General features: G+C 43.2%; 1 protein-coding gene across 1 annotated transcript in view; it reads right to left on the bottom strand.

The window, feature by feature from the left end:
* LOC125461298 (collagen alpha-6(VI) chain-like) overlaps positions 1 to 25,455 on the bottom strand; it is a 135,485-nt gene that overhangs the window by 96,206 nt on the left and 13,824 nt on the right. Inside the window, exons 3-5 of the mRNA XM_048549897.2 lie at positions 24,082 to 24,179; positions 8,064 to 8,681; positions 4,984 to 5,571 (exon numbers count right to left, since the gene is read on the bottom strand). Coding sequence (XP_048405854.2) covers positions 4,984 to 5,571; positions 8,064 to 8,681; positions 24,082 to 24,154 — 1,279 coding nt within the window. The 5' untranslated portion in view covers positions 24,155 to 24,179. The remainder of the gene's footprint in view (positions 1 to 4,983; positions 5,572 to 8,063; positions 8,682 to 24,081; positions 24,180 to 25,455) is intronic.

Here is a 25,455-nt window from a genome sequence, read left to right as displayed (position 1 = left end):
GACCAGATGCAGCGGAGGCGGAGGAATTGGGAATAGGGGATGGAATTTTTGCAATGTGCTGGAGGAATGGAGAGGCAGCAGGTTATGTCAATATATAATGTTTGGCAATAGCTTCTTCGTTCAGGACCACTAGGCCCGTTGTATAGAGATATGGTCATATGTGAAATGACCCATTTGGATGTAGCAGTGGTCAAATCAAATAATCAGCACTATCAAGCTTGTGACCGTCAAATTTTAATGATGTGACGGGACAATATCAACTGAAGGTTGGGAGTGGTGATGGATGGAAGGGTGAGAGTGGTCAAGCAACTTGTGGTCAGGATGAGAAACCGTCACTTACACATAAGGGTGATGAAGATTGAAGAAAAGAATACTAAAATGGAGCAGTAGCATTATAGAGGCTTGGGGGTATAAGAAACATAGTAATAATGAGAATTGTGAAGGAATGGGAGCTTCATATTAACTGGAGACCTTGTTATTGCTCACTGGGGAAAGAAATAGCTTATGGTCTAGTGCTGCATGATTATCTGCAGCGGCTAGTTGTTGATTCCATTTGAGATCTCAAGACTATCCACACAAAACAGCTGAACATGTGGCTACGCAGCTGGTGTAGGAGGGAGGGTTTCAGATATGTTGATAATTGGGATGCCTTCTGGGGAAGGTGGGACCTGTACAAGAAGGATGGGTTGCATCTGAACTGGAAGGGGACCAATGTCCTGGGTGGAAGGTTTGCTCGAGTAGTTCGAGAGGGTTTAAACTAGTATGGCAGGGGGGTGGGAACCTGAGCTGTATACCAGAGGTGAGCGTTGATGCAGGTGAGGCAGTAGCAAGAGGTAGACCAGCTAGTGAGAAGGATTTTCCTGGGAAGGAACCAAGGGATCGGTTAAAGTGTGTTTGCTTTAATGCAAGGAGTATCAGGAATAAAAGTGATGAACTTAGAGCATGGATCAGTACCTGGTGCTATGATGTTGTGGCCATAACAGAGACATGGGTTTCTCATGGGCTGGAATGGTTGCTGGATATTCCAGGGTTTAGAACATTTAAAAAGAATAGGGAGGGGGGAAAAAGAGGAGGGGGTGTAGCACTACTAATCAGAGAGGGTATCACAGCTACAGAAGCTTCCATTGTCGAGGAAGATCTGCCTACTGAGTCAGTATGGGTGGAAATTAGGAACAGCAAGGGAGTAGTCACCTCGTTAGGGGTTTACTACAGGCCCCCCAATAGCAGCAGGGAGATTGTAGAAAGCATAGGTCGACAGATTTTGGAAAAGTGTGGACGCAGTAGGGTTGTTGTAATGGGTGACTTTAACTTTCCTAATATTGATTGGAACCTCCTTCGAGCAGAAGATTTGAATGGAGCTGTTTTTGTAAGGTGTGTTCAGGAGGGTTTCCTAACGCAGTACGTTGACAGGCCGACGAGGGGAGAGGCCATTCTAGACTTGGTGCTCGGAAACGAGCCGGGGCAGGTATCAGATCTTGTGGTGGGAGAGCATTTTGGTGATAGTGACCATAACACTCTCTCATTCTACATAGCTATGGAGAAGGAGAGGATTAGGCAGAATGGGAGGATATTTAATTGGGGAAGAGGAAACTATGATGCGATTAGACACGAGTTAGGAAGCATGGACTGGGAGCAGTTGTTCCATGGTAAGGGAACTATAGACATGTGGAGATGGTTTAAGGAACAGTTGTTGGGAGTGATGAGTAAATATGTCCCTCTGAGACAGGCAAGACGGGGTAAGATAAAGGAACCTTGGATGACGAGAGCGGTGGAGCTTCTAGTGAAAAGGAAGAAGGTAGCTTACATAAGGTGGAGGAAGCTAGGGTCAAGTTCAGCTAGAGAGGATTACATGCAGGCAAGGAAGGAGCTCAAAAATGGTCTGAGGAGAGCCAGGAGGGGGCACGAGAAAGGCTTGGCAGAAGGAATCCGGGAAAACACAAAGGCATTTTACACTTACGTGAGGAATAAGAGAATGGTCAAAGAAAGAGTAGGGCCGATCAGGGATAGCATAGGGAACTTGTGTGTGGAGCCTGAGGAGGTAGGGGAAGCCCTAAATGAGTTTTTTGCTTCTGTCTTTACGAAAGAAACGACCTGTGTAGTGAATGAAACCTTTGAAGAGCAGGTGTGCATGCTGGAATGGATAGAGATAGAGGAAGCTGATGTACTGAAAATTTTGTCAAACATTAAGATTGACAAGTCGCCAGGCCCGGATCAGATTTGTCCTCGGCTGCTTTGGGAAGCGAGAAATGCAATTGCTTCGCCACTTGCGAAGATCTTTGCATCCTCGCTCTCCACTGGAGTCGTACCTGAGGACTGGAGAGAGGCAAATGTAATTCCTCTCTTCAAGAAAGGAAATAGGGAAATCCCCGGCAATTATAGACCGGTAAGTCTCACGTCTGTCGTCTGCAAGGTGTTAGAAAGGATTCTGAGGGATAAGATTTATGACCATCTGGAAGAGCATGGCTTGATCAAATACAGTCAACACGGCTTTGTGAGGGGTAGGTCATGCCTTACAAACCTTATCGAGTTTTTTGAGGATGTGACTAGTAAGGTTGATGAGGGTCAAGCTGTGGATGTGGTGTATATGGACTTCAGTAAGGCATTTGATAAGGTTCCCCATGGAAGGCTCATTCAGAAGGTCAGGAGGAATGGGATACAGGGGAACTTAGCTGCTTGGATACAGAATTGGCTGGCCAACAGAAGACAGCGAGTGGTAGTAGAAGGAAAATATTCTGCCTGGAAGTCAGTGGTGAGTGGGGTTCCACAGGGCTCTGTCCTTGGGCCTCTACTGTTTGTAATTTTTATTAATGACTTGGACGAGGGAATTGAAGGATGGGTCAGCAAGTTTGCAGACGACACAAAGGTCGGAGGTGTCGTTGACAGTGTAGAGGGCTGTTGTAGGCTGCAGCGGGACATTGACAGGATGCAGAGATGGGCTGAGAGGTGGCAGATGGAGTTCAACCTGGATAAATGCGAGGTGATGCATTTTGGAAGGTCGAATTTGAAAGCTGAGTACAGGATTAAGGATAGGATTCTTGGCAGCGTGGAGGAACAGAGGGATCTTGGTGTGCAGATACATAGATCCCTTAAAATGGCCACCCAAGTGGACAGGGTTGTTAAGAAAGCATATGGTGTTTTGGATTTCATTAACAGGGGGATTGAGTTTAAGAGTCGTGAGATCTTGTTGCAGCTCTATAAAACTTTGGTTAGACCGCACTTGGAATACTGCGTCCAGTTCTGGGCGCCCTATTATAGGAAAGATGTGGATGCTTTGGAGAGGGTTCAGAGGAGGTTTACCAGGATGCTGCCTGGACTGGAGGGCTTATCTTATGAAGAGAGGTTGACTGAGCTCGGTCTCTTTTCATTGGAGAAAAGGAGGAGGAGAGGGGACCTAATTGAGGTATACAAGATAATGAGAGGCATAGATAGAGTCGATAGCCAGAGACTATTTCCCAGGGCAGAAATGGCTAGCACGAGGGGTCATAGTTTTAAGCTGGTTGGTGGAAAGTATAGAGGGGATGTCAGAGGCAGGTTCTTTACGCAGAGAGTTGTGAGAACATGGAATGCGTTGCCAGCAGCAGTTGTGGAAGCAAGGTCATTGGGGTCATTTAAGAGACTGCTGGACATGCATATGGTCACAGAAATTTGAGGGTGCATCCATGAGGATCAATGGTCGGCACAACATTGTGGGCTGAAGGGCCTGTTCTGTGCTGTACTGTTCTATGTTCTATGTTCTAAAACGTGCTATCTAAGACTATTGCACTTTTGGATGATCACTGAAGGCTAGAATTATTTAATGTTATATCAATCTATTTATTGTATATTACATTGTGTGCACTGTGTACAAACGTTTTCCCACTGTAAATTCCCACATTCATATTTACAATGGCCTCCGATGGAGGTATAAATGCACCATCAAGGTTAGGAGGTTGCCAATACAATTTAGCCAGTATCAACAGGCAGCTTCCATTATACAGCCGAGTTCCCAATTAACAAAGCTCCAACTAATGAATGTTCATACTTATGGACATGACTCCATACAGGGGTGTAATTTTAAAGACCTAACATACAAACATTTCCTATACTTAAGAACAATTATTTTACATTGTCTTGCATTGTGTTCCAACTTGCATACAAATTGACTTGCAAACAGATTCCAGAACGGAACCTGTTGGCAACCCGGGGGCTGGCTGTTTTGTTGACATAGGAAATTATCATAGAAGCCTAACATGTAGGCCAGCAGGCCTTTACGTTAAGAAGGGGACTGAGTTCACATGCATGTTCTCTATTCTTTAATTGCTACTGATCTCTCTAACTTCGGTGGGCTCCTGAATTTCTTGTAGTTGCTCCTGTTCCGTTGCCAGCACTTTGCTGTTGGAAATTCACAGAAAAGTCACAGCGAAAGAGCAGGAATGGCTGTTTAGAGTTTTGCAGGCAATGTATTTAATTTTTCACATACAGTGGCACAGGAGTGCTATGTTTGCTTTCAAAATACCCTTCATTGATCCAGTGGTAATTGCTGACCTTGTATGGCTTATTGTAAAGATTTCCTTCCAGATTAATGTTCTAAATATGTAAGGGACACTAATGAATGATATTACTTACTGAAAATTTAATAAATTGAAAGAAAGAATTCACATTTATCGCACCTTTCATGACTTCACAATGTCAATTTTTTACACGCAATTAAGAATTTTTGAATTCATTATTGCTACAAAATAGAAAATGCATGAGTTAAATTGTACACAACAGGAAAATACAAGCAGCAATAAGGTAATGACCACACAATCTGCACGAATTATCCTCTCCTACTAGTGCAATGGGATACTTTAGTTATACCTGTTGAGGACAAAAGGACATTAGTTAAACATTTCAGCACAAAAGTCAGACTGTACAGAACTCTTACAGGTGATTCTGTGACTGAGCCAAGATCAGCAATTATCATAAATGTTAAAATTTGAGTCAAAAGCTAATTGCACCAACCTTGGATGTGGGCTTCAACTGTCTTGCACACTGACTCCAAGATTTTATTTGAAGCTTCTTTCATTCCAAGAAAATTTGCAACATGATAAGTATATCTCTGAACTGGTCTGCTGGAAATATCTTGAAGTTCCTTCTTTCCTTGGATATTAACTCCAACGACATAAATTGTGACTCCGCTATTTCTCAATCTGTTGGCAGCATCATCCACCTCAGTGATGGATTCACCATCGGTGACCAGGATCACAATCTGCTGCACATTGTCTGCTGCCCTGCTCCCTGCTGCGGGAACAAAGTGTTGGCTCTGCAGAAACTCCAGGGCCCTTCTAGTATCAGTCCTGCCTTTCTTCTGTTGCAAGCTCTGTAGGTAGTTCAGAATATCATTCTTGGATGAATATTGATTCAGCAGGAATTCTGTCTTTGGATCATCACTGTACTGAACCAGCCCAATCCTCACTTTGTTTTCTGCAATATCTAGGCCACTAACAAAGGTGTACAAAAACTCCTTCACTTCTTCAAAGTTCTCATCACTTATACTGGTTGAACCATCCACCACAAGGACAATATCAGCAAGCGTGGCTTTCCTGCAGGCTGAAAACAGGAAAAGTAACAATTTCTCATAAAACACTTTTAGATAACTACACCTGGTCAGCAGAGCTGACAACGTACCTTTAGGTAATCATTACCAATTCCAGCCCCATCCTTAATTTGAAAGTTTAGAGTAAACAGTCACACTTGATGAATACTTGATCAAGACATTTCCAACTATTTATACCTTCTCTCTTTATCTTTCTCCATTATACGAAAGGAATCATTATGTAAGGCATTAACATATTAATTCTGCTGACTACTTCAGGCAATCCATTCAGTCCTCATCCTACACTTAATTGTTTGAAAATTTTGCTGATTTTGGACAAAACTGACCCTGAAATCAACTTAGTGATAATGGGAACTGCAGATGCTGGAGAATCCAAGATAATGAAATGTGAGGCTGGATGAACACAGCGGGCTCTGATGAAGGGTCTAGGCCCGAAACGTCAGCTTTTGTGCTCCTGAGATGCTGCTGGGCCTGCTGTGTTTGTCCAGCCTCACATTTTATTATCCTGAAATCAACTTAAACCATTTGTAAAGCTGGTGGCAGCATGATTATCTTCCTAGTGTGTCTGTGGCTGAAAGGTGAAGGACAAATGATTCACATGGTAATGTTCACACGTGCACCAAATAGCCATGGGGCAGGCAGTACTGAAGACCATTAGGATATCAATATCTGGTTAACTCATTGACTGTAAGCTTCTTTATGATCCAATGGCACTGCATGGAAAGAGGTATGACAGGTCAATAACAAGTCACTCATCACCGTTGCCATTAGTTGAGATGGCCACAATGAACGCCTGCAAAAGAATTCGGTAAGGGAGTCACTGCAGACCTATGCCATCTGCTGCAAGGACAGGTGTGACTACCCTGAAGCATAAAGCTTGTGCATACAGTGTGAATAGTGCTAAACTATGGCCTGTACATTCTTCACATGACTGATCCATGCATTGGTAGTGAGAATCATTTCAGACAAAATCCCTTCTCACAAATATCTCATGTCTTGACTTCAGAGTCAGCCATCATAGAGGACAGCAAATGCTGAACTTCAGCCTTCCTGGTCTGCAGACTCTTCCTGCACATGGGGATCTGTTTCTCTTCAACTTGGCCACTCTTATATCCATGCACCCAACAAGCATTGATTCACTTCTAAAGCTCACCAGAAGCTATGACCGTCTCCTTTTATGCTCCTTCTTCAATTGCTCACAATTCCCATTATGCTTGCATGCACACAATTTTCTTCTTCATCGGACTTGCCTTCCCTAGGCCCATCCCTTATCAGCCCAAGCCTGGGTTTGTAACTGGTAAGCATGAATAAGCTTAGACTGGAGAATTAAGTGTCCTTAACACCTGGGATTCAGGTAACAGCAGAATGGGCCAAATTAAAAACTGATTAGATTTGAAGGTGAAAACTGAATGATAAATGACTGTTTAATAGAGTCCTAGACAATGAATGAATATAAGATATAACTCCAACTCCAGTCAATTTGCAATTGCAGACACATTCATGTGCAATGCATCTAGTGGATGCTGTGATGCCTTTGTTCTTAACAACAAATGCATAAAGGTAGAAACTGTGGAATATTGGAGAGATTTAAAGATCCATATACAACAATTCTTAAAACCCAGTGGACAATATTGAGGATAATTAAACCATCTTTGGAATGTTAACCCTTATGTCAAAGGGGCCAGAAAACAAAGGGAAGACAGATGTCCTAGCGCTGTGTAAAATTCCAGTTAGCCTGAATCTGGAGGACTGCAGTCAGTTTCAGGCACATACATCAGAGTACATCTACAGACCATTGAATGGGTACAGCATAGAATAAACAACTTTAGCCTTATTGTGAGAGCCAATTGTAAAAACTTGCCTTGCCTTGCCTTAAGGTTGAATTTGAGATGTTTAAGATGAATTAAGGATCTAAGAAGTAGATAGAAGAAAATGATTTCATCTGTTGAAAGACTCCAAAGCAACAGAAATAATCTAAGTCAAGCAATGACACCAGAAAGAAATACCTTCATGCATAACATTATGGAAATTGGGCACTTCTCCTGCAAAAAGCTGCTGTGTCCACATTCAACTGAAAACATTCAGACCAAAATTTGTAGATTTTTGACAGCTAAGGGTACTGAAGTTGTTAAATGGTGGGCAAATAAAGTTAGGTTACAGATCAGCCATGACCTAATTGGTTAGGAGTACAGGCTTGAGCAAATGAATGGTCTTCCCATTTTCCCATCGTGCTGAAAGAAAGGTAATTTTCCACATTTCATTACTATCAAGGGAGCTCCTGAGTACATCATGCATCTGTTATTGGAATCCAGCGAGAAAGGGGAATGGGGTGAAACACAAAGAGAAAGCAGAAAGTGTGTCGAGAAAAGGCGTTAAATATAACCAGACAGTGCAGGAATATCAAATTTAAAGAATTAGCAAAAGCAGAAAAGTTCAGGTGCAACACTTACAATTGCCAAACTGGATGATTTCTGAGGTACAGTACCTGGGGAAGCTTGTGAGACCTGAGATACTTGACGAGTCACCTCTTCCACCCTGGTACAAACAAACTGGATGACAGCCTGTGAAATTCCTCTCAGGGCTGCGAAGTCCGCCACGTTGTATACATAATTTTCAGCTGGCTTGCTGGCGATTTCCTCCAGTTCTTTCTCCACAGCATCTTTGATGCCAATGGCGTATATGGTGACCCCTCGGTCCCTCAGTGCTTTTGCGGGTGATCCAACACTATCCTGGGATTGCCCGTCGGTGATTACAATGGCCACCTGCGGTACCCCCATTGATGCCCTGCTGCCCGCCGATTCCACAAAGTGCTTGTTCAGCATGAACTTCAGGCCCAGCCCTGTTCTTGTTCCTCCTCCTTTGTATGGCAGCTGCTGTAGATACTGCAGGATCTCACTCTTATCACTATAGGAATTCAAGAAAAACTCAGTGCGAGGACTTCCACTGTACTGGATGAGGCCTATCCGAACTTTGTCCAGTCCAACATCAAATCCATTCACAAGGGTATAGAGAAACTCTTGAATATTTTTAAAGTTCTGGATCCCGATACTCCAGGACCCATCCACCAGGAATACAATGTCCGCAAGAGATGACTCTCTGCAGGCTTCAAAAGCAGAAGAAACTACAATTATTGTGACAATCATTACAGATTAATATTCATTAAGCTCAGTGTAATTTATTATGGAACTGAGACCCACATCAATAATCCGTTTCCGTGTACATGCTTTGTTAACAGATAGCATGCAAAACATAAATTAGGAATGTCTTTACTGACACCTATTCTGGCACAGTAAATTCCCTGAAGTTGCATGAAAACCCAGCAATGTTACAATGCAGGCTGTGGGAGCAGATGCAATAAAATTCAGAGTGGCAATTAATTCTAATATTGGGAAACTCAAAGTGACAAGTGCCCTCCAATAACCTTGCACTCCTGTGTTCTATGTTTGCTGTTGTACTTCATTCCAACTGATGAAAAGTGTTTCCAACACAAAGGATAAAGTTCTTAAGTTACAGAACAGTAGAAGGGAGCCAAAACAAGTTTCAAAACTGAAGTAAACCTGATTGCCAGTCAGTTGGTCATGAATTGAGATTTGCGCCAGTTCAGATGGCTCGAATCTAATTATCCCTCATAACTGAATAAAATAACACATCTATGTTTCACATGGAGTACATGTCGAAAAAAGGATAGGGATAAAATGTCCCTGCTGGCAGCCACATTTCTCTTCTATCTATTTTTTACCGTTATTCCTTACAAATATCTTTATCAGCTTCAAGGTGACTCAAGGTTATTATGAATTAATGATTATTTAAGGACCACTAACTACCTTCAGCATTATCTTGTTGGCATTGGGAAGAGGCTGGTGACAGGTTACAAGCCCAGCAGCTCATAACACTCAAGTTTTGAGAAAAAAGAGCATGTCTTTTTCATGGGCCTCTGTTTCTTCTGGAGGTTGAGCCCTAACACCCCCGGCGGCCCTGCTGGGACCAGATTTCCTAGTAGCTTTAGGAGGCAGGACTTCATCTCCACAGTGGGGCACTGAACGGGTTGAAGTTGCTTCAAAGAAATAAACATCCCAGCAGATATTAAGAGATACGGCATCCTTAGAAGAGGCAGGCATTAAATCAGTTTGTGTTCGCAAAGCTGGCCCATTCAGAAGCAGAAGGTACAGCTGCTTCCAAATCTGTCCATAATGTCTACTCCCTGAAAGTAGAATCCAGCCCTCTGGCTTTAACCTCATCATTCAAAACCATGAAGGGGCCAAATGGATTTTACAGTTTGCTGTCTCCTACCTTATATTCAGTCTTTCAGAATTATGATATGATATTTTGACCTGGAGCGTCAACATATTGCATTGAATTTTTCACTGAAATTCCTCTGCTTTCAACCCAAAAGATAGCAGAATTGCAAGCACAAAATTCATTCAGTGAAAATCAAGTTTCAGTGATCTTCTGCACATCATCCTGGGGTCCAGCTCACAAAGCCTGCCACGTTCGCAGGGAGAATTAATTACTAAAGGGCATTTCCATTACTTATTACCTTTCAAGGAGGCTCCAAATATTGAGCTGGAATTTCACTGTGATTTGAAGAAGAGTCACTGTGCCTGAAACATTAAGTCTGATATCACTCCACAGATGCTGCCAGACCAATTATGTTTTTCCAGCAATTTCTGTTTTGCGTTTTTGATAAAGCTGGAAATTTTGGACACAAATACATTAATGTGTACATTTGTAAAGGTCATTTTATTTTTCTTTTATAAATTTGCTAAGGATCTGACAAAAATACCCCTATCTTCAGTTATTGTGGTAGTAATCTTCCACTCTTCAGTCATGGCAAAGAGAGGGTGCTAAAGTCTAAGACAATCTTTTTAAGATTATTGTTGACAAGGTTACTGTTTACACAGCATTCTATAAACTATCTACACCCTCAGACTTGGTGTCTCTCTTCGGTCTCTCCCTCATGTGATCTCTTACATCACAATTGATGTACATTACTTTTACATTTTTGAAGATCAACTCTTTAGTCCTTTACAAAGAGCTGACAAACTTTATATGGCCTTAGATCTCTCGTCAAAGTCTCACAGGGATAAAAACTGTGGTGGGTTTTACCAATCTCTGTGATCTCATTCATAGTTTGATTGTTGAGGAACTGTTCTTTAAATTTTCATGAGAAACTGTAAACTTTTTGTTCATGTTGTCTTCCAGGTTGGCCGGATAGCTGATCCATCTTAATAATGTTTTCTTTCCTCATTAAAACCAACGTTCTTCTGCTTCATTTTCTTCTTCACTTCTCTTTCTCAGAGCGGAAAGGATTTGTTAAATAAACACATTTTTGTCCTTTGTCATTTTTCTCAGCTTGCCCAGCTTCCCACATTTTTATTACTACTGCTGGCAAGTTCTTGGCCATTAAGGAAGTGAATGCGTTTACCTCTCTTGTGCTCCGTGTGATTTTCTAAACGTTAGCCCTTGTAATAAATATTATTGAGGGATGGGTTCTTATTGAGTTCTTATTGGGTTCTTATTGAGTTCTTATTGAGTCTTACATTTGGACATTTTTGAACAACTAAATATATATTTTCATATGATGTCTCAAACATTTATACCCTTTCTGTTTACTCAGACTAGTTGATTGCTAAATAATAAACTGACCAGCGGACCAGTTGTCTTTCCAATTAGCCACTGACTGAATGACAGAGCATAAGACCACTTATGCTAGAAGACCACATGTAGTGATGTCATCAATTTCTGACGAAGGGTCTCGGCCCGAAACGCCAGCTTTCCTGCTGCTAAGATGCTTCTCGGCCTGCTGTTCATCCAGCTCCACACTTCGTTACCTCTTGTTGTCTTAAAGAAACGTTGGCTTTCGGGAATCTGAGCAATTATACAATTTACCCCTCTTTCCCTTTGAAGAATGGAAAACATTCTGATAAGCATCCACCAGGATATCCGTCAGTAATAATCTTTATATGTTATGACAATACTTTGGTCATCGATTCATAGAAGTCACAGGAAAGGCTCTTTGGCCCATCAAGTCTGTGCTAGTCAAAAACAAACATCTAATTGTTTTGGATCTAATTATTCTAATCCCAGTTTCTATCATTTGGTCCATAGCATTGCATGCCTTGGCATTGCAAGTGCACATCAAAATACTTCTTAAATGTTATGAGGGCTTTCTGACTCTACTACCCTTACAGACAGTGAGTTCCACATTCCCATCAGCCTCTGGTTGAAAATAAATATTCCTCATATGTTTTCAAAGCCTCCTGCCCCTTAACCTAAATCTGGGCCCCAGTCATTAATCCCGACACCATAGGGAAATGTTCCTTCCTGACCTGTCAAGGCGGATAGTTCTGTATCCAGTTTTGCTCCATAGTGGTATGTAGATGCTCTATTTCAACATATTTGTTTATAGTACCAGTAGTTAAAAACTAGGCTTCCAGGAATTCTTGTGCTTGTCTTTGTTTTGCTTGTCCATGTACTACTACGTTGCCCTAGTTAAACTGATGTACTTCTTTGTCAGAGTGAATAGAAACGAGGAAGAATTGCTTGTGCTCCTGAGATGCTGCTTGGCCTGCTGTGTTCATCCAGCCTCACATTTTATTATCTAAGAACTGCTTGTGCTGTTTTGCTGTGAGTTGGCGTTTGTGTCTCCTGGTGGAGAGTTTCCCGCCCATCTGTCCCATGTATTGCTTCTCGCTGTTGCGGCATGGTATCTTGTATATCACATTTGTCCTGCTCATTGCGAGTATGGAGTCTTTTGTCTTTGAGAGTAACTAGCAAAGTGTGGCTGTTGGTTTGTAATCTATCATTATTCCAAGAGGAATCTTGTAGGAGCCTCGCAGTCAGTTCCGATATTGTTTCTAATATAGAGTAGGGTGGCCAGTGTGTTGGAGCATACAGTGACCTCTTGGTGCTGTTTATTTGCCAGGCACCAGTGGATGAAGCTGTTAGGATACCCATTGTTTGCAAAGACTTTGTATAGATTTCCCTCTTTGTTTTTGCGTAGCTCCAGGGTGTTGTAACGTGTAGAACTTGTTTAAATAGAGTCTTGACACAGGTCTGTTTGTGGGCGCTGGGTTACTGTTGTAATTCAGGATTCGATCTGTGCATGTAGTCTTTCTTTAAACACTGGTAAGAAATTCACTGTTCTCTGTTTGTTCCACTATTACATCTAGAAACGGGAGTTGATTGTTATTCTCCTCTTCCCTGGTGAGCTTGATTCCAGTGAATATGCTGTTAGTAAGATGTCGTGTTTCTTCCAACTTTGCTTGTTTAGTGATCACAAAAGTATTGTCCACTTACCTGACCTAGAGTTTAGGCTGGTTCTGGGGAAGGGCTGTCCGATCAAGTCTTTGCAAAACTGCATCTACTATAAGGCCTGAGACGAGGGACCCATTAATTTGTTCATATACCTGGCCATTGAAGACGTAGCATGTGGTAAGGCATGTGTGTCATCATTTCAGCGTATTGTGCTTGCTAATGGTTTCATTGAAAGTCTGTGTTTTCGGATTGTCTATTAATGCAGCCATTGTCTCCTTTCCTAATGTAACGTTGATACAGGTAGCATCAAAGGAGACCATCATTTAATGCTTGTGGGTTTTTATGTTTTTGATCTTATTCGGGAATTCCTATGTGGAGTGTATGAAGTGAGTTCATTCATTGGCGAGGTGTTATGGTCTACGTTGTAGTTCCTTGGCTAGCCTGTGTGTCAGTGTGCCCCCTAAGGAAACTATGGGTCTGAGGGGGATATCCAGTTTATGCACCTTGGGTAGAATCTGGGGGGGTTGATCCATTGGGTTTCACTTTCAGGAAGCCTGTTCTTGTTAGTTGGCCTGTCCGCTGTAATTTCCTTAGTGTGTAGGTGCCCCTGTTCTCTAATTGCAGAGTGGTGTCTGACTCCCTCTGTTGGTATCTGTTGGTATCTGCAAGTAGTTGTTGTGCTTTTTCAATGCAGTCTGAGTAATACACTGTCAAGCGGCCTTTGTCTGCTGGTAAGATTATGATGTTCCTGTCCTCTGAGGGCTTTACTTTCTGATGTATTGAGTGTGTTTGACTAGTTTCTCCTGTTCAGAAAAGGGACTATAATTTGTTGGATGGCCAGTTGTATTTTGTCTGTGAGTCCATTAGATTTCAGTGTAGCTTCGAGTGCAGCCAGGAAGTCTGTTTTGTTAGCGTCCTTGTGGTTATAGTAAAGTCCCTGTATCAGGACAGCTTTCTCAGTGTCTGTTAGGTGTCTATAGATTTCTTATTCATGTGTCTGCTCTGTTCTTGTCCTTGCTATGCATCAGTTACGTCAATTTTTTTTCCTGTAGTGTGAGTCTCTTCTTAGTTTTGGTCCTGTTTTACTCAATACTGATGGCCTGTTTGAGAGTTGTGATAACGGAACCTATAACCACCTCCACAAATATGAACGAGAAAGGTCGTGCTAAAAATCTTTATACCTGAACTCAACCAAAAGTGGAACTCAAACAGGCTATCAGTATCGAGCAAAACAGGACCAGAAGTAAGAAGAGACTCACTAAACAGGAAAATGCAGTCTAACACACTCAATACATCAGAAAGTAAAGCCCTCAGAGGAGTAAAGAAGGACAGGAACATCATAATCTTAACTCAGAGAGTAGTAAGGGAATGGAATGCTTTGCCTGCAACGGTAGTAGTTTCGCTAACTTTAGGTACATTTAAGTCGTCATTGGATAAGCATACGGACGTACATGGAATAGTGTAGGTTATATGGGCTTGAGATCAGTATGACAGGTCGGCACAACATCGAGGGCCTGTACTGTGCTGTAATGTTCTATGTTCTATGTTAACAGCAGACAAAGGCTGTTTGACAGTAACAGTGTATTAATCAGAGATAATGGGAACTGCAGATGCTGGAGATTCCAAGATAATAAAATGTGAGGCTGGATGAACACAGCAGGCCAAGCAGCATCTCAGGAGCACAAAAGCTGACGTTTCGGGCCTAGACCCTTCATCAGAGAGGGGGATGGGGGGAGGGTACTGGAATAAATAGGGAGAGAGGGGGAGGCGGACCGAAGATGGAGAGTAAAGAAGATAGGTGGAGAGGGTGTAGGTGGGGAGGTAGGGAGGGGATAGGTCAGTCCAGGGAAGACGGACAGGTCAAGGAGGTGGGATGAGGTTAGTAGGTAGATGGGGGTGCGGCTTGGGGTGGGAGGAAGGGATGGGTGAGAGGAAGAACCGGTTAGGGAGGCAGAGACAGGTTGGACTGGTTTTGGGATGCAGTGGGTGGGGGGGAAGAGCTGGGCTGGTTGTGTGGTGCAGTGGGGGGAGGGGATGCACTGGGCTGGTTTAGGGATGCAGTAGGGGAAGGGGAGATTTTGAAACTGGTGAAGTCCACATTGATACCATATGGCTGCAGGGTTCCCAGGCGGAATATGAGTTGCTGTTCCTGCAACCTTCGGGTGGCATCATTGTGGCAGTGCAGGAGGCCCATGATGGACATGTCATCAAGAGAATGGGAGGGGGACTGGAAATGGTTTGCGACTGGGAGGTGCAGTTGTTTGTTGCGAACTGAGCGGAGGTGTTCTGCAAAGCGGTCCCCAAGCCTCCGCTTGGTTTCCCCAATGTAGAGGAAGCCGCACCGGGTACAGTGGATGCAGTATACCACATTGGCAGATGTGCAGGTGAATCTCTGCTTAATGTGGAATGTCATCTTGGGGCCTGGGATGGGGGTGAGGGAGGAGGTGTGGGGACAAGTGTAGCATTTCCTGCGGTTGCAGGGGAAGGTGCCGGGTGTGGTGGGGTTGGAGGGCAGTGTGGAGCGAACAAGGGAGTCACGGAGAGAGTGGTCTCTCCGGAAAGCAGACAGGGGAGGGGATGGAAAAATGTCTTGGGTGGTGGGGTCGGATTGTAAATGGCGGAAGTGTCGGAGGATAATGCGTTGTATCCGGAGGTTGGTAGGGTGGTGTGTGAGAACGAGGGGGATCCTCTTGGGGCGGTTGTGGCGGGGGCGGGGTGTGAGGGATGTGTCGCGGGAAATGCGGGAGACGCGGTCAAGGGCGTTCTCAATCACCGTGGGGGGAAAGTTGCGATCCTTAAAGAACTTGGACATCTGGGATGTGCGGGAGTGGAATGTCTTATCGTGGGAGCAGATGCGGCGGAGGCGGAGGAATTGGTAATAGGGGATGGAATTTTTGCAGGAGGGTGGGTGGGAGGAGGTGTATTCTAGGTAGCTGTGGGAGTCGGTGGGCTTGAAATGGACATCAGTTACAAGCTGGTTGCCTGAGATGGAGACTGAGAGGTCCAGGAAGGTGAGGGATGTGCTGGAGATGGCCCAGGTGAACTGAAGGTATTAATCAGACTGCATTGACAAAGCACAACAACTACCTGCAGATACCAACACGTACCAACAGAGGGACAAAAACAGAATCATAGAATCCGAGATAACAAAGTCTGGAGCTGGATGAACACAGCAGGCCAAGCAGCATCTCAGGAGCACAAAAGCTGACGTTTCGGGCCTAGACCGAAGCTCAGCAGGTCTGGCTGTTCTGTGGAAGGGGCACCGGACCTGAAACATCAGCTCTGTTTTTTTTTTCTTTACAGATGCTGCCAGACCTGCTGAGCTTTTCCAGCAACTTCTGCTTTCGTTTCTGACTTACAGCATCCACAGTTCCTTCGGTTTTTATGCGAGAAGCAACACACAGGACCGATGGATGGGAAACTCTCCACCAGGATACATGAACACCAACTCGCAGCAGAACGGCGTGACCAACTCTCCCTCATTTCTGTTCACTCCAACAACGAAGGACATCAGCTTAACTCGGACAAGGTTACAGTACAAGGACAACCAAAACAAAGACAAGCACAAGAATGCCTGGAAGCCTGGTTTTCAACCAGTGGTGCCATAAGCAAGCATGTTGAGCTAGATCCCATCGACATACCACTCTGGAGCAAAACTGGAAACAGAACTACCCACCATGACAGACCAGACCGTACAAGTTCAGAACGGAACAGAACAACAGAGCTTCAACGGATGATAGGCAGCACTGAAGATGTCACCTAGAAGGGGGATGAAGCGTTTGCACAAAAGCTAGTCAGCTCAGCGAACCAACCAACAACTCCAGCCACAACCCAAGCTACAGATCTTCGGTAAAACAGAAAACTCTCCAGGCCAGGCAAATTCCTTGTGAACCTGCACAATAAGACCATATCTAGTCCTCATATATTTAGCATTACTCAGCTGTGTAGCTTCATTATATAATATGTTGTGGTTGGATATGCATCCTGTATTATGAATGTTTGGTTACTAGCTGATGCTATACTTTCACTAGCAGGGTCGTCTTCTTAAATAATGGGCACTTGGTCACCGACAACTCAAATATTTTGCGATGGGATTTGACCATTGTTTGTAACAACATTCTATGACCTCTGCTGTACTCAATGTTGCAGTGCAATTCCATGGACTCATGTATCTGGACAAAGATTTTGAATTCCGATGCTTTGTCTTGGTCAATGTGGAACAATTGTCTCGGTTTGTGACATGCTTTTGTGCCATTTTCTCTCTTCTATCTAACAATGCGTCATGTACATATGGTTATGTGGTAAGAGTGTACGATGCATGGGCTGAGTAGATCTCTCAGCCAAACATGAGAAGTGCTGGTGAGGGCAAACCATTGCCTTGAGGAGTAGAACAAAGATTTAATACAGCTATTCAAATATTTGGCCAGTAGTTTTGTATTTAATGATCACAGGCTTCACTGTATTAACAGTGCATTCTGAGAGACTATTAAGGTGAGGATAGTGAGCAAAACAGATGTTGTGTGAAATACCCACTTTCTGTACACAGAGTCAGAGAGTCGTAGAGTTGTACAACATGGAAACAGACTGGGATAGTAGGAACTGAAGATGCTGGAGAATCCGTCTTAACAAGGTGTAGAGCTGGATGAACACCGCAGGCCAAGCAGCATCAGAGAAGCAGGAAAGCTGACGTTTCAGGCCTATACCCTTCTAGGCTTTCCTGTTCCTCTGATGCTGCTTGGCCTGCTGTGTTCATCCAGCTCTACACCTTGTTATCTCAGATTCGCCAGCATCTGCAGTTCCTGCAATCATGGAAACAGACCCTTTGGTTCAACTTGTCCATGCTGACCAGATATCTTAAAATTAATCTACTCCCATTTGCCAGCATCTGGCCCATATCCCTCTATACCCTTCCTATTCTTATACCCATCCAGATGCCTTTTAAACGTTGTAATTGTATCAACCTCCACAACTTCCTTTTGAAGTTCTTTCAGTACGTGTACCACCCTCTGTGTGAAAATGTTGCCCCTTAGGTCCCTGTTAAATTTTTTCCCCTCTCACCTTAAACCTATGCCCTCAGTTTTGGACTCTGCTCCCCTGGGGAAAAGACCTTGGCTCTTCACCCTTTCCATGCCCGTCATGATTTTATAAATTTCTATGAGATCACCCTTCAGCCTCTAATGCTTCAGGAAAAATAGCCCTGGCCAATGAGCATCTCTCTATAACTTGTAGCTAGCATACAATGCATCCTGTAAATAGTAGCCGCTACTGAACATTGGTGGTGGAGGGGGTGGATTCTTGTGGATGTGGTGCCAATCAAGCAGGCTGCTTTGTCCTGGATGATGTCAAACTACTTGAATGTTGTTGGAGCTGTACCCATTCAGGCAACTGGGGAGTTTTCTGTTGCACTCCTGATTTTTTTTTCTATTGATTTGTGGTCTGTGGACTGTGTGCTGTGGGCTGTGAGCATCACTGGCAGGCCAGCATGAACTGCCCATCCCTAGTTGCCCTTGAGAAGATGGTGGTGAGCTGGATTCTTGATCCTGCTGTAGGTTTACCCACAATGCCATTAGGGAGGGAATTCCAGGATTTTGACCCAGCCACAGTGAAGGAATGGCGATATGTTTCCAAGTCAGGATGGTGTGTAGCTTGGAGGGGAACTTGGAGGTGGTGGTGTTCCCATGCATCTGCTGCCCTTGTCCCTCCAGATAGAAGTGGTCATGGGTTTGGAAGGTGCTGTCTGAGGATCTTTGGCAAATTTCTGCAGTGCATCTTGTAGATAGTACATGCTACAGCTACTGAACATCAGCGGGGGAGGGAGTGGATGCTTGTGGATGTAGTGCCAGTCAAGTGGACTGCTTTGTCCTGGATGGTGTCAAGCTTCTTGAGTGTTGCTGGAGCTGTGCTCATCCAGGCAAGTGGGGAGTCTTCCATCACACTTCTGACTTGTGCCTTGTAGATGGTGGACAGGCTTTGAGGAGTCAGGAGGTGAGTTACTCGCTGCAGTGTTCCTAGGTTCTGACCTGCCCTTGCAGCCACTGTTTACGTGGTGAGTCTAGTTGAGTTTCTGATCAATCATAGCATCAAGGATGTTGACAGTGGGGGATTCAGTGACGGTAACGCCATTGAATGTCAAGGGATGGTGGTAAGATTGTGTCTTATTGGTGATGTTCATAGCCTGGCATTTGTGTGGCACGAATGTCAATTGCTTCTTGTCAGCCCAAGCCTGGATACTGTCCTGATTTTGTTGCACTTGAACATGGACTGCTTCAGTATCTGAGCAGTCATGAATGGTGCTGAGCATTGTGCAATCACTGGTGAACATCTTCACATCTGACCTTATGATGAAGGGCAGGTCATTGATGAAGCAGATGAAGATTATTGGGCCCAGGGTACTACTCTGAGGAACTCCAACAGAGATGTCTTGCAGCTGAGATGATTTACCGCTCACAACCACGACCGTCTTCCAATGTGTCAGGTATGACTCCAACCATCGGAGAGATAGCCCCTTGATACCCATTGTTTCCAGTTTTGCTAGGGCTCCTTGATGCCATACTCGGTCAAATGCAGCCTTGATATCAAGGGCTGTCACTTCACCTCACCTCTGGAATTCAGCTCTTTTGTCCATGTTTGAACTAAGGCTGTGATGAGATCAGGTGCTGACTGACCCTGGCACAACCCAAACTGGGCATCACTAAGCTGGTTATTGTTGAGGGGGTGCTGCTTGATAGCATTCTTGATGAAACTGTCCATCACTTTACTGATGATTGAGAGTTGACTGATGGGACGGTAATTGGCCAGGTTGGATTTGTCCTGGTTTTTGCGTGAGGGCATATTTGGGCAATTTTCCACATTGTCAGGTAGATACCAGTGTTGTAACTGTAATGGAATAGCTTGGCCAAGGGACTGGCAAGTTCTGGAGCACAAGTGTTCAGTACTATTGCACAAATGTTGTCAGGGCCCATGGCGTTTTTAGTATTCAGAGTCTCCAACCATTTCTTGATATCATGTGGAGTGAATCGAATTGGCTGAAGACTGGTATCTGTAATGCTGGGGACCACCGGAGGATGACGAGATAGAATGTCCACTCAGCACTTCTGTCTGAAGATTGTTGAGAATGCTTCAGCCTTATCTTTTGCACTGATGTGATGGGGGTCTTCCATCATTGAGGATGGATATGTTTGTGCAACCTCCTCCTTCAGTAAGTTCTTATCCACCACCATTCATGACAGGATGTGGCAGGACTGCAGAGCTTAGATCTGATCCATTGATTATGAGATTGCATAGCTCTCTCTATCACTTGCTGCTTTTGCTGTTTGGCGTGCAGGTAGTCCTGCTTGGTGGCTTCACCAGCTTGATATCTCATTGTCAGGTATGCCTGGTGCTGCTTCTGGCATGCCGTCCTGCACTCTTCATTGAACCAGGGTTGATCCCCTGGCTTGATGGTAACGGTTGAGTGAGGGATATGCCGGGTCATGAGGTAACAGATTGTGCTGGAATACAATTCTACGGTTGTTGATGGCCCACAGCACCTCATGGATACTCAGTTTTGAGCTGCTTGATCTGTGTGAAGTCTACCCCATTTAGCACAGTGATAGTGCCACACAACATGATGGAGGTGTTCTCAATGTGAAGGCGGAACGTGATCTCCCCAAGTACTGTGCAATGGTCATTCTTACTGATACTGTCATGGACAGGTGCAACTGCAGCTAGCAGATTGGTAAGGATGAGATCAAGTATGTTTTTCCCTCTTGCTGGTTCCCTCACCACCCGCAGCAGACCCAGTCTAGCAGCTATGTCCTTTAGGACCTGAACGGTTTGTTCGTTACTACTGCTGCTGAGCCAGTCTTGGTGGTGGCCATCAAAATCCCCCAACCAGTACATTTTGTGCCCATGCCATTTGAGCTGGGAGATGGTGGACAGGCTTTGCGGAGACAGGAGGTGAGTTTCTTGCAATGGCATTCCTAGCATTTGACTTGTTCTTGTCTACACTGTGTTTATATGGTGAGTGAAGTTGACTTTATGGTTATGGTAACCCCAGGGATGTTGACAGGGGAAGGTTTATGTGATGAAAACTCTATTGAATGTCAAGAAGCAGTGGTTAGATTGTCTCTTACTGGTTGATGGTCAATAACTGGCAGCACATGACCTGAAAGATTTGGAGACTGTGGACTGTTGTCAGCCATTAGATATAAGAACATAAGAAAAAGGAGCAGGAATAGGCCATCCTTCACCTCAAGCCTGCTCTGCCATTCAATAAGATCATGGCTCACCTTTTTCATGGACTCAGCTACACGTACCTGCCTGTTCACCAGAACCCTTAAATTAGCAATGAAGGACAATATTCCATTTGCCTTCTTAATTAGCTGCTGCACCTGCAAACCAACGTTTTGTGCATGATTCATGCACAAAGACACCCAGGTCCCTCTGCACAGCAGCATGCTGCAATTTTGCACCATTTAAATTATAGTCTATTTTGCTGCAATTCCTACCAAAACAGATGACCCCCACATATAGAAACATTGTACTCCATCTGCCAGACCCTTGCCCACTCATTTAACCAGCTATTTCCCTCTGCAGACTTTGTGTCCTCGCACACCTTGCTCTACCACTCGTCTTAGTGTCATCTGTGAACTTTGACACACTACACTTGGTTCCCAACTCCAGATTATCCATGTAAATTGTAAGCAGTTGTGGTCTAAACATGAGTCCCTGAGGCACACCACTGGCCATTGATTTCCATCCAGAAAAACACCCACTTATCCTACTCTTTTTTCTCTGTAGTTAACTTTATATTTACCTTTTGCAGCCAGCTTTTGTGTGGCACCTTTTCAAATGCCTTCTGTGAATCTAAATATACCACATCCACCAGTTCCACTATGTCCACCACACTCATAATGTCCTCAAAGAAACCCAGTAAATTAGCTAAACATGACCTGCTGTATCTACCCAAGGAGATAATTTCTACCTAGATGTCTCACTATATCTTCCTTAGTGATAAATTCAAGCATTTTCCCACCAAATAAACTCAATATAGCTGCTAATTTGTCTGAAACTGTTGCAACAATGGAACTTTTCATTTGTTTCATAAAAGAGAATTTGGTGAAATAGTCAGTCACTAGGATGTGGTTGTATCCTTGGTCATGGAAAATATTGGTCATGATTCAGAAATCTGTGAAAAGCATCAGAAACAATCGTCTGTGGGCCTTAATTGTATCATACTTTGAAATCTTCAGAAGTTGACATTATGGTCATGAACCTGCACTTATGAGAAATTTTCAAGAAAACATTTCCAACAGTTTGTAATTGGTATGAACTGTGAAATTATTGTTGTGTGGCATTTTTGTGCTTCAAAAACTAAAGAGAGAGGATCCATTTCTGTATTAGAGTAGTTTGCCGAAACTGATTTAAGAATGTTAGAGCCAAACGCAATAAGCTTGTGCCATCCTGAAATGGACATGACCTTGATCTCTTTCTGGGATGCATCTAATTCCAATATGGTAAGCTGAGTGGAATCATAATATTGGAGAATATGTTTGCTAAAGCACAGTGCATTTTTGATAGATCAAAAAATGTGCCAATGGTCTCCTTGCCAAATATATCTTTGTGGAGTACTTTTCAAAAGTAAAGATATTTTGCTGCAAATTCCAGAATATACAAAATTTAAAAGTCAAAGAAACTGAAAAACCTTTGTCTTGTTATATAGGCATCCTCAGTACATGTTCTATTTTGGTAGGGGCAGGTCTAATACTGTTTGATCTGGTTCATGTTGATTTGACATTTTTGTTGTTGAAAACAAAGCCTTAGAACATAGAACATAGAACATAGAACATTACAGCACAGTAAGACCCTTCAGCCCTCGATGTTGTGCCTTGTTTTCTTGTTGCTTCCTTGAGCTCATCCACGTTTGTGTCAGGCCAATGTTTAGTTTTCTGGAGAATTGCAAAGCTATCTGTGACACTGAGGCAATCTGGTACATTATGTACAATACAATATGTGTTGTTGGAATATACCTTGGCTGACGGACAATCTAAACGGTAATCTAAGAGTATAGTATGTAAAAACTGTATTCCAAAAGTTGTAAGTTCCCATAGTCACAGGCCAAATGGCCTAAGGCTCTGACTTAAGGCTCCAGTCTCTTCGGAGGCGTGGGTTTGAATCCCACCCATGTCAAGTTACTGTTTGGGGCAGTACGGTGACACAGTGGTTAGCACTGCTGCCTCACAGCACCAGGAACTCAGGTTTGATTCTACCTCAAGCGACCGTCTATGTGAAGTTTGCGCAAACTCCCTGCGTCTGTGTAGGTTTCTTTGGGTACTCTGGTTTCCTCCCACAGACCAAAGATGTGCTGGCTCGGTGGTTTGGGTTACAGGGATAGGGGAGGTGGGTGGCATGCTCTTTGGATGGTCAGTGTGGACTCAATGCTTCTACCTTGCAGAAACTCAGTGATTCCATATTCTGTGAATGCTTTATACACTTAGACCTAGAGTATAAAGTTGCATCTCCATGTAGAGTCTCTTCACCATATGAACTCTTGACATCATGACTGACAAAGCTAACTGTTTGAATATTTGAGAATTAGACCTTTGCAAATCCATGTAGAAAATAGCTTGTATATTCTTTTAAAAATAGCTTTCATTCAATAAAATCAGGTTATTTCATTAAAATTGGGTTGCTTACATATGGTAGATTTGTCCTATGATTTAAATGTTAACCTTTTTCAAAGTTGTTTTAATTAAACTTTACTGTTGTTAAATATATTGAGAAATATTTTTAAAGCCATTTATTATTCCATCAACGGTTCATGGCAGATTTTGCATACTGTAATATGTAAATAATTTTCAGCAGATGTTCCAAGAAAACACTTTTTTAAAGGTTTTATGGAAGCACTGACAATGATACAAAGTGGACTTTAAGCTTCACTATCTTGTGTGAAATCTGCGTCAGGATCGCTGACTTCACCAAAATGGGAAGGGCGCTGAAATGTCTTTCTGATGCCTTATCCCATGGGAGTTAGTTTTATAGCTTGACCTGTGTAGCATTTTCCATTTGTCCCATAGCAAGAATAAAATTCTGGTATATCTTGACCAAGGGTACTAGTTAGTGTAAAGAACTATTTTGGCATGCAATATTAACGGGGAGAGCACAAGAGATTTTCTTGGGTTTGCTCCTGGTTACGAACTAAGGAGATACTTCTTTGAGATTTCACAGGTAAAAAGAATCAGTCTTTTAACTGAAGAGCACCATACCAGGCTGCTGAGCAGAAATCGAGGTCAAACTTGCGAAAAGGAGACCAATCAGTATAGCTTCAAACTGAGCCATGTTGAAAAACATTCTGACGATTTCCCTACAGAAGCAAAGAAAGAAAACACAGCAGTTACATTTATTTGTTCAATATTAACACTGCTGCCCTTATCGAAAGGAACTCTCTTGGCCTCTGCTGCAACTGGACTTATTGATTACCAGGAAATTCCATGTAACAATCAAAGCCTCAGCTTTTCACAACCTTATAGTCAGGACAGAGTAAATGCAACTTTCCTCGAGTTGATCCATTTCATCAATACCACAGTTCTGTTGATTTGATTTCAAATAAAAATATTTTGTTTAGTACACGATGAACAGGACTTCAAGTTTTTCACCACATAGGTCAATTCATATAATTGCATCTTTCGACCTCGTAATTTGTGAGGCTGTTGTCATGGAAGTAGCCACAATAAATATGACATTTGCATACTCTTTCAGTTGCTAGGTATTGTCCTATCAATATAATTAGCACTATTACCTGCCTAACAACACAAGTTCTGTCACATATGCAATAGATGTGCAAAACCCATTCATCCTGTAAAGAGAAAGGGCTCCCCTCATGCTCAAATTAAAAATCTTTATAAGGCCGCACATCTCATCTGAAAGACATCACTTCTATATAATTCTTCTTCAGTACCAGAGTGCAGTAGAAGGCTTTTTTTTTTGTTTTGCTCAAGTTTCTGAAACATATAAACTTTTGCTAAAACTGAACTATTTCCAAGACCTCAATAGAATAGGAACATCTTAAAGAAAGTAGGATAGGTAAAATTAGTACTCTTGCCATGCCAAATCTCAAAAACAACAACAATTTGCATTAATATTGCACCCTTAATATAATCCAACGTCCCAGGTACTTTTCTGGAGTGTTAAGAAACAAAATTTGGCAACATAATGCAAATAATAGGGCAGATGCTACTGTTATACTCATATAACAGGAAAAGTTTATAACAGGTGGCACGGTGGCTCAGTGGTTAGCACTGCTGCCTCACAGCACCAGGGATCTGCGTTTGATTCCACCCTGCCTGTGTGGAGTTCGTACAATCTCACCTTATCTGCAAGAGTTTTTTCCAGTTTCCTCCCACAGTGCAAAGATGAACAGGTTAGGTGGAACAGCCATAGGAAATGCAGGGTTACAGAATAGGGTGGGGGAGCTAGTTGGGGCTGGGTGGGATGCTCTGTGGAGGTTGGTGCAGACTGGATGGGCTGAATGCCCTGCTTCTATGTTGTAAGGTTCTATGGTAAAATTTAAAAAAGAAAACAAAGAACTGTGAATGGTGGAGGTCTGAAACAAAATCAGAAATTGCTGGAGAAATTTGGCA

Source organism: Stegostoma tigrinum, chromosome 2, assembly GCF_030684315.1.
Source record: "Stegostoma tigrinum isolate sSteTig4 chromosome 2, sSteTig4.hap1, whole genome shotgun sequence".
NCBI classification, from domain to species: Eukaryota; Metazoa; Chordata; class Chondrichthyes; order Orectolobiformes; family Stegostomatidae; genus Stegostoma; species Stegostoma tigrinum.
This window is presented reverse-complemented; position numbering and strand designations above follow the sequence as displayed.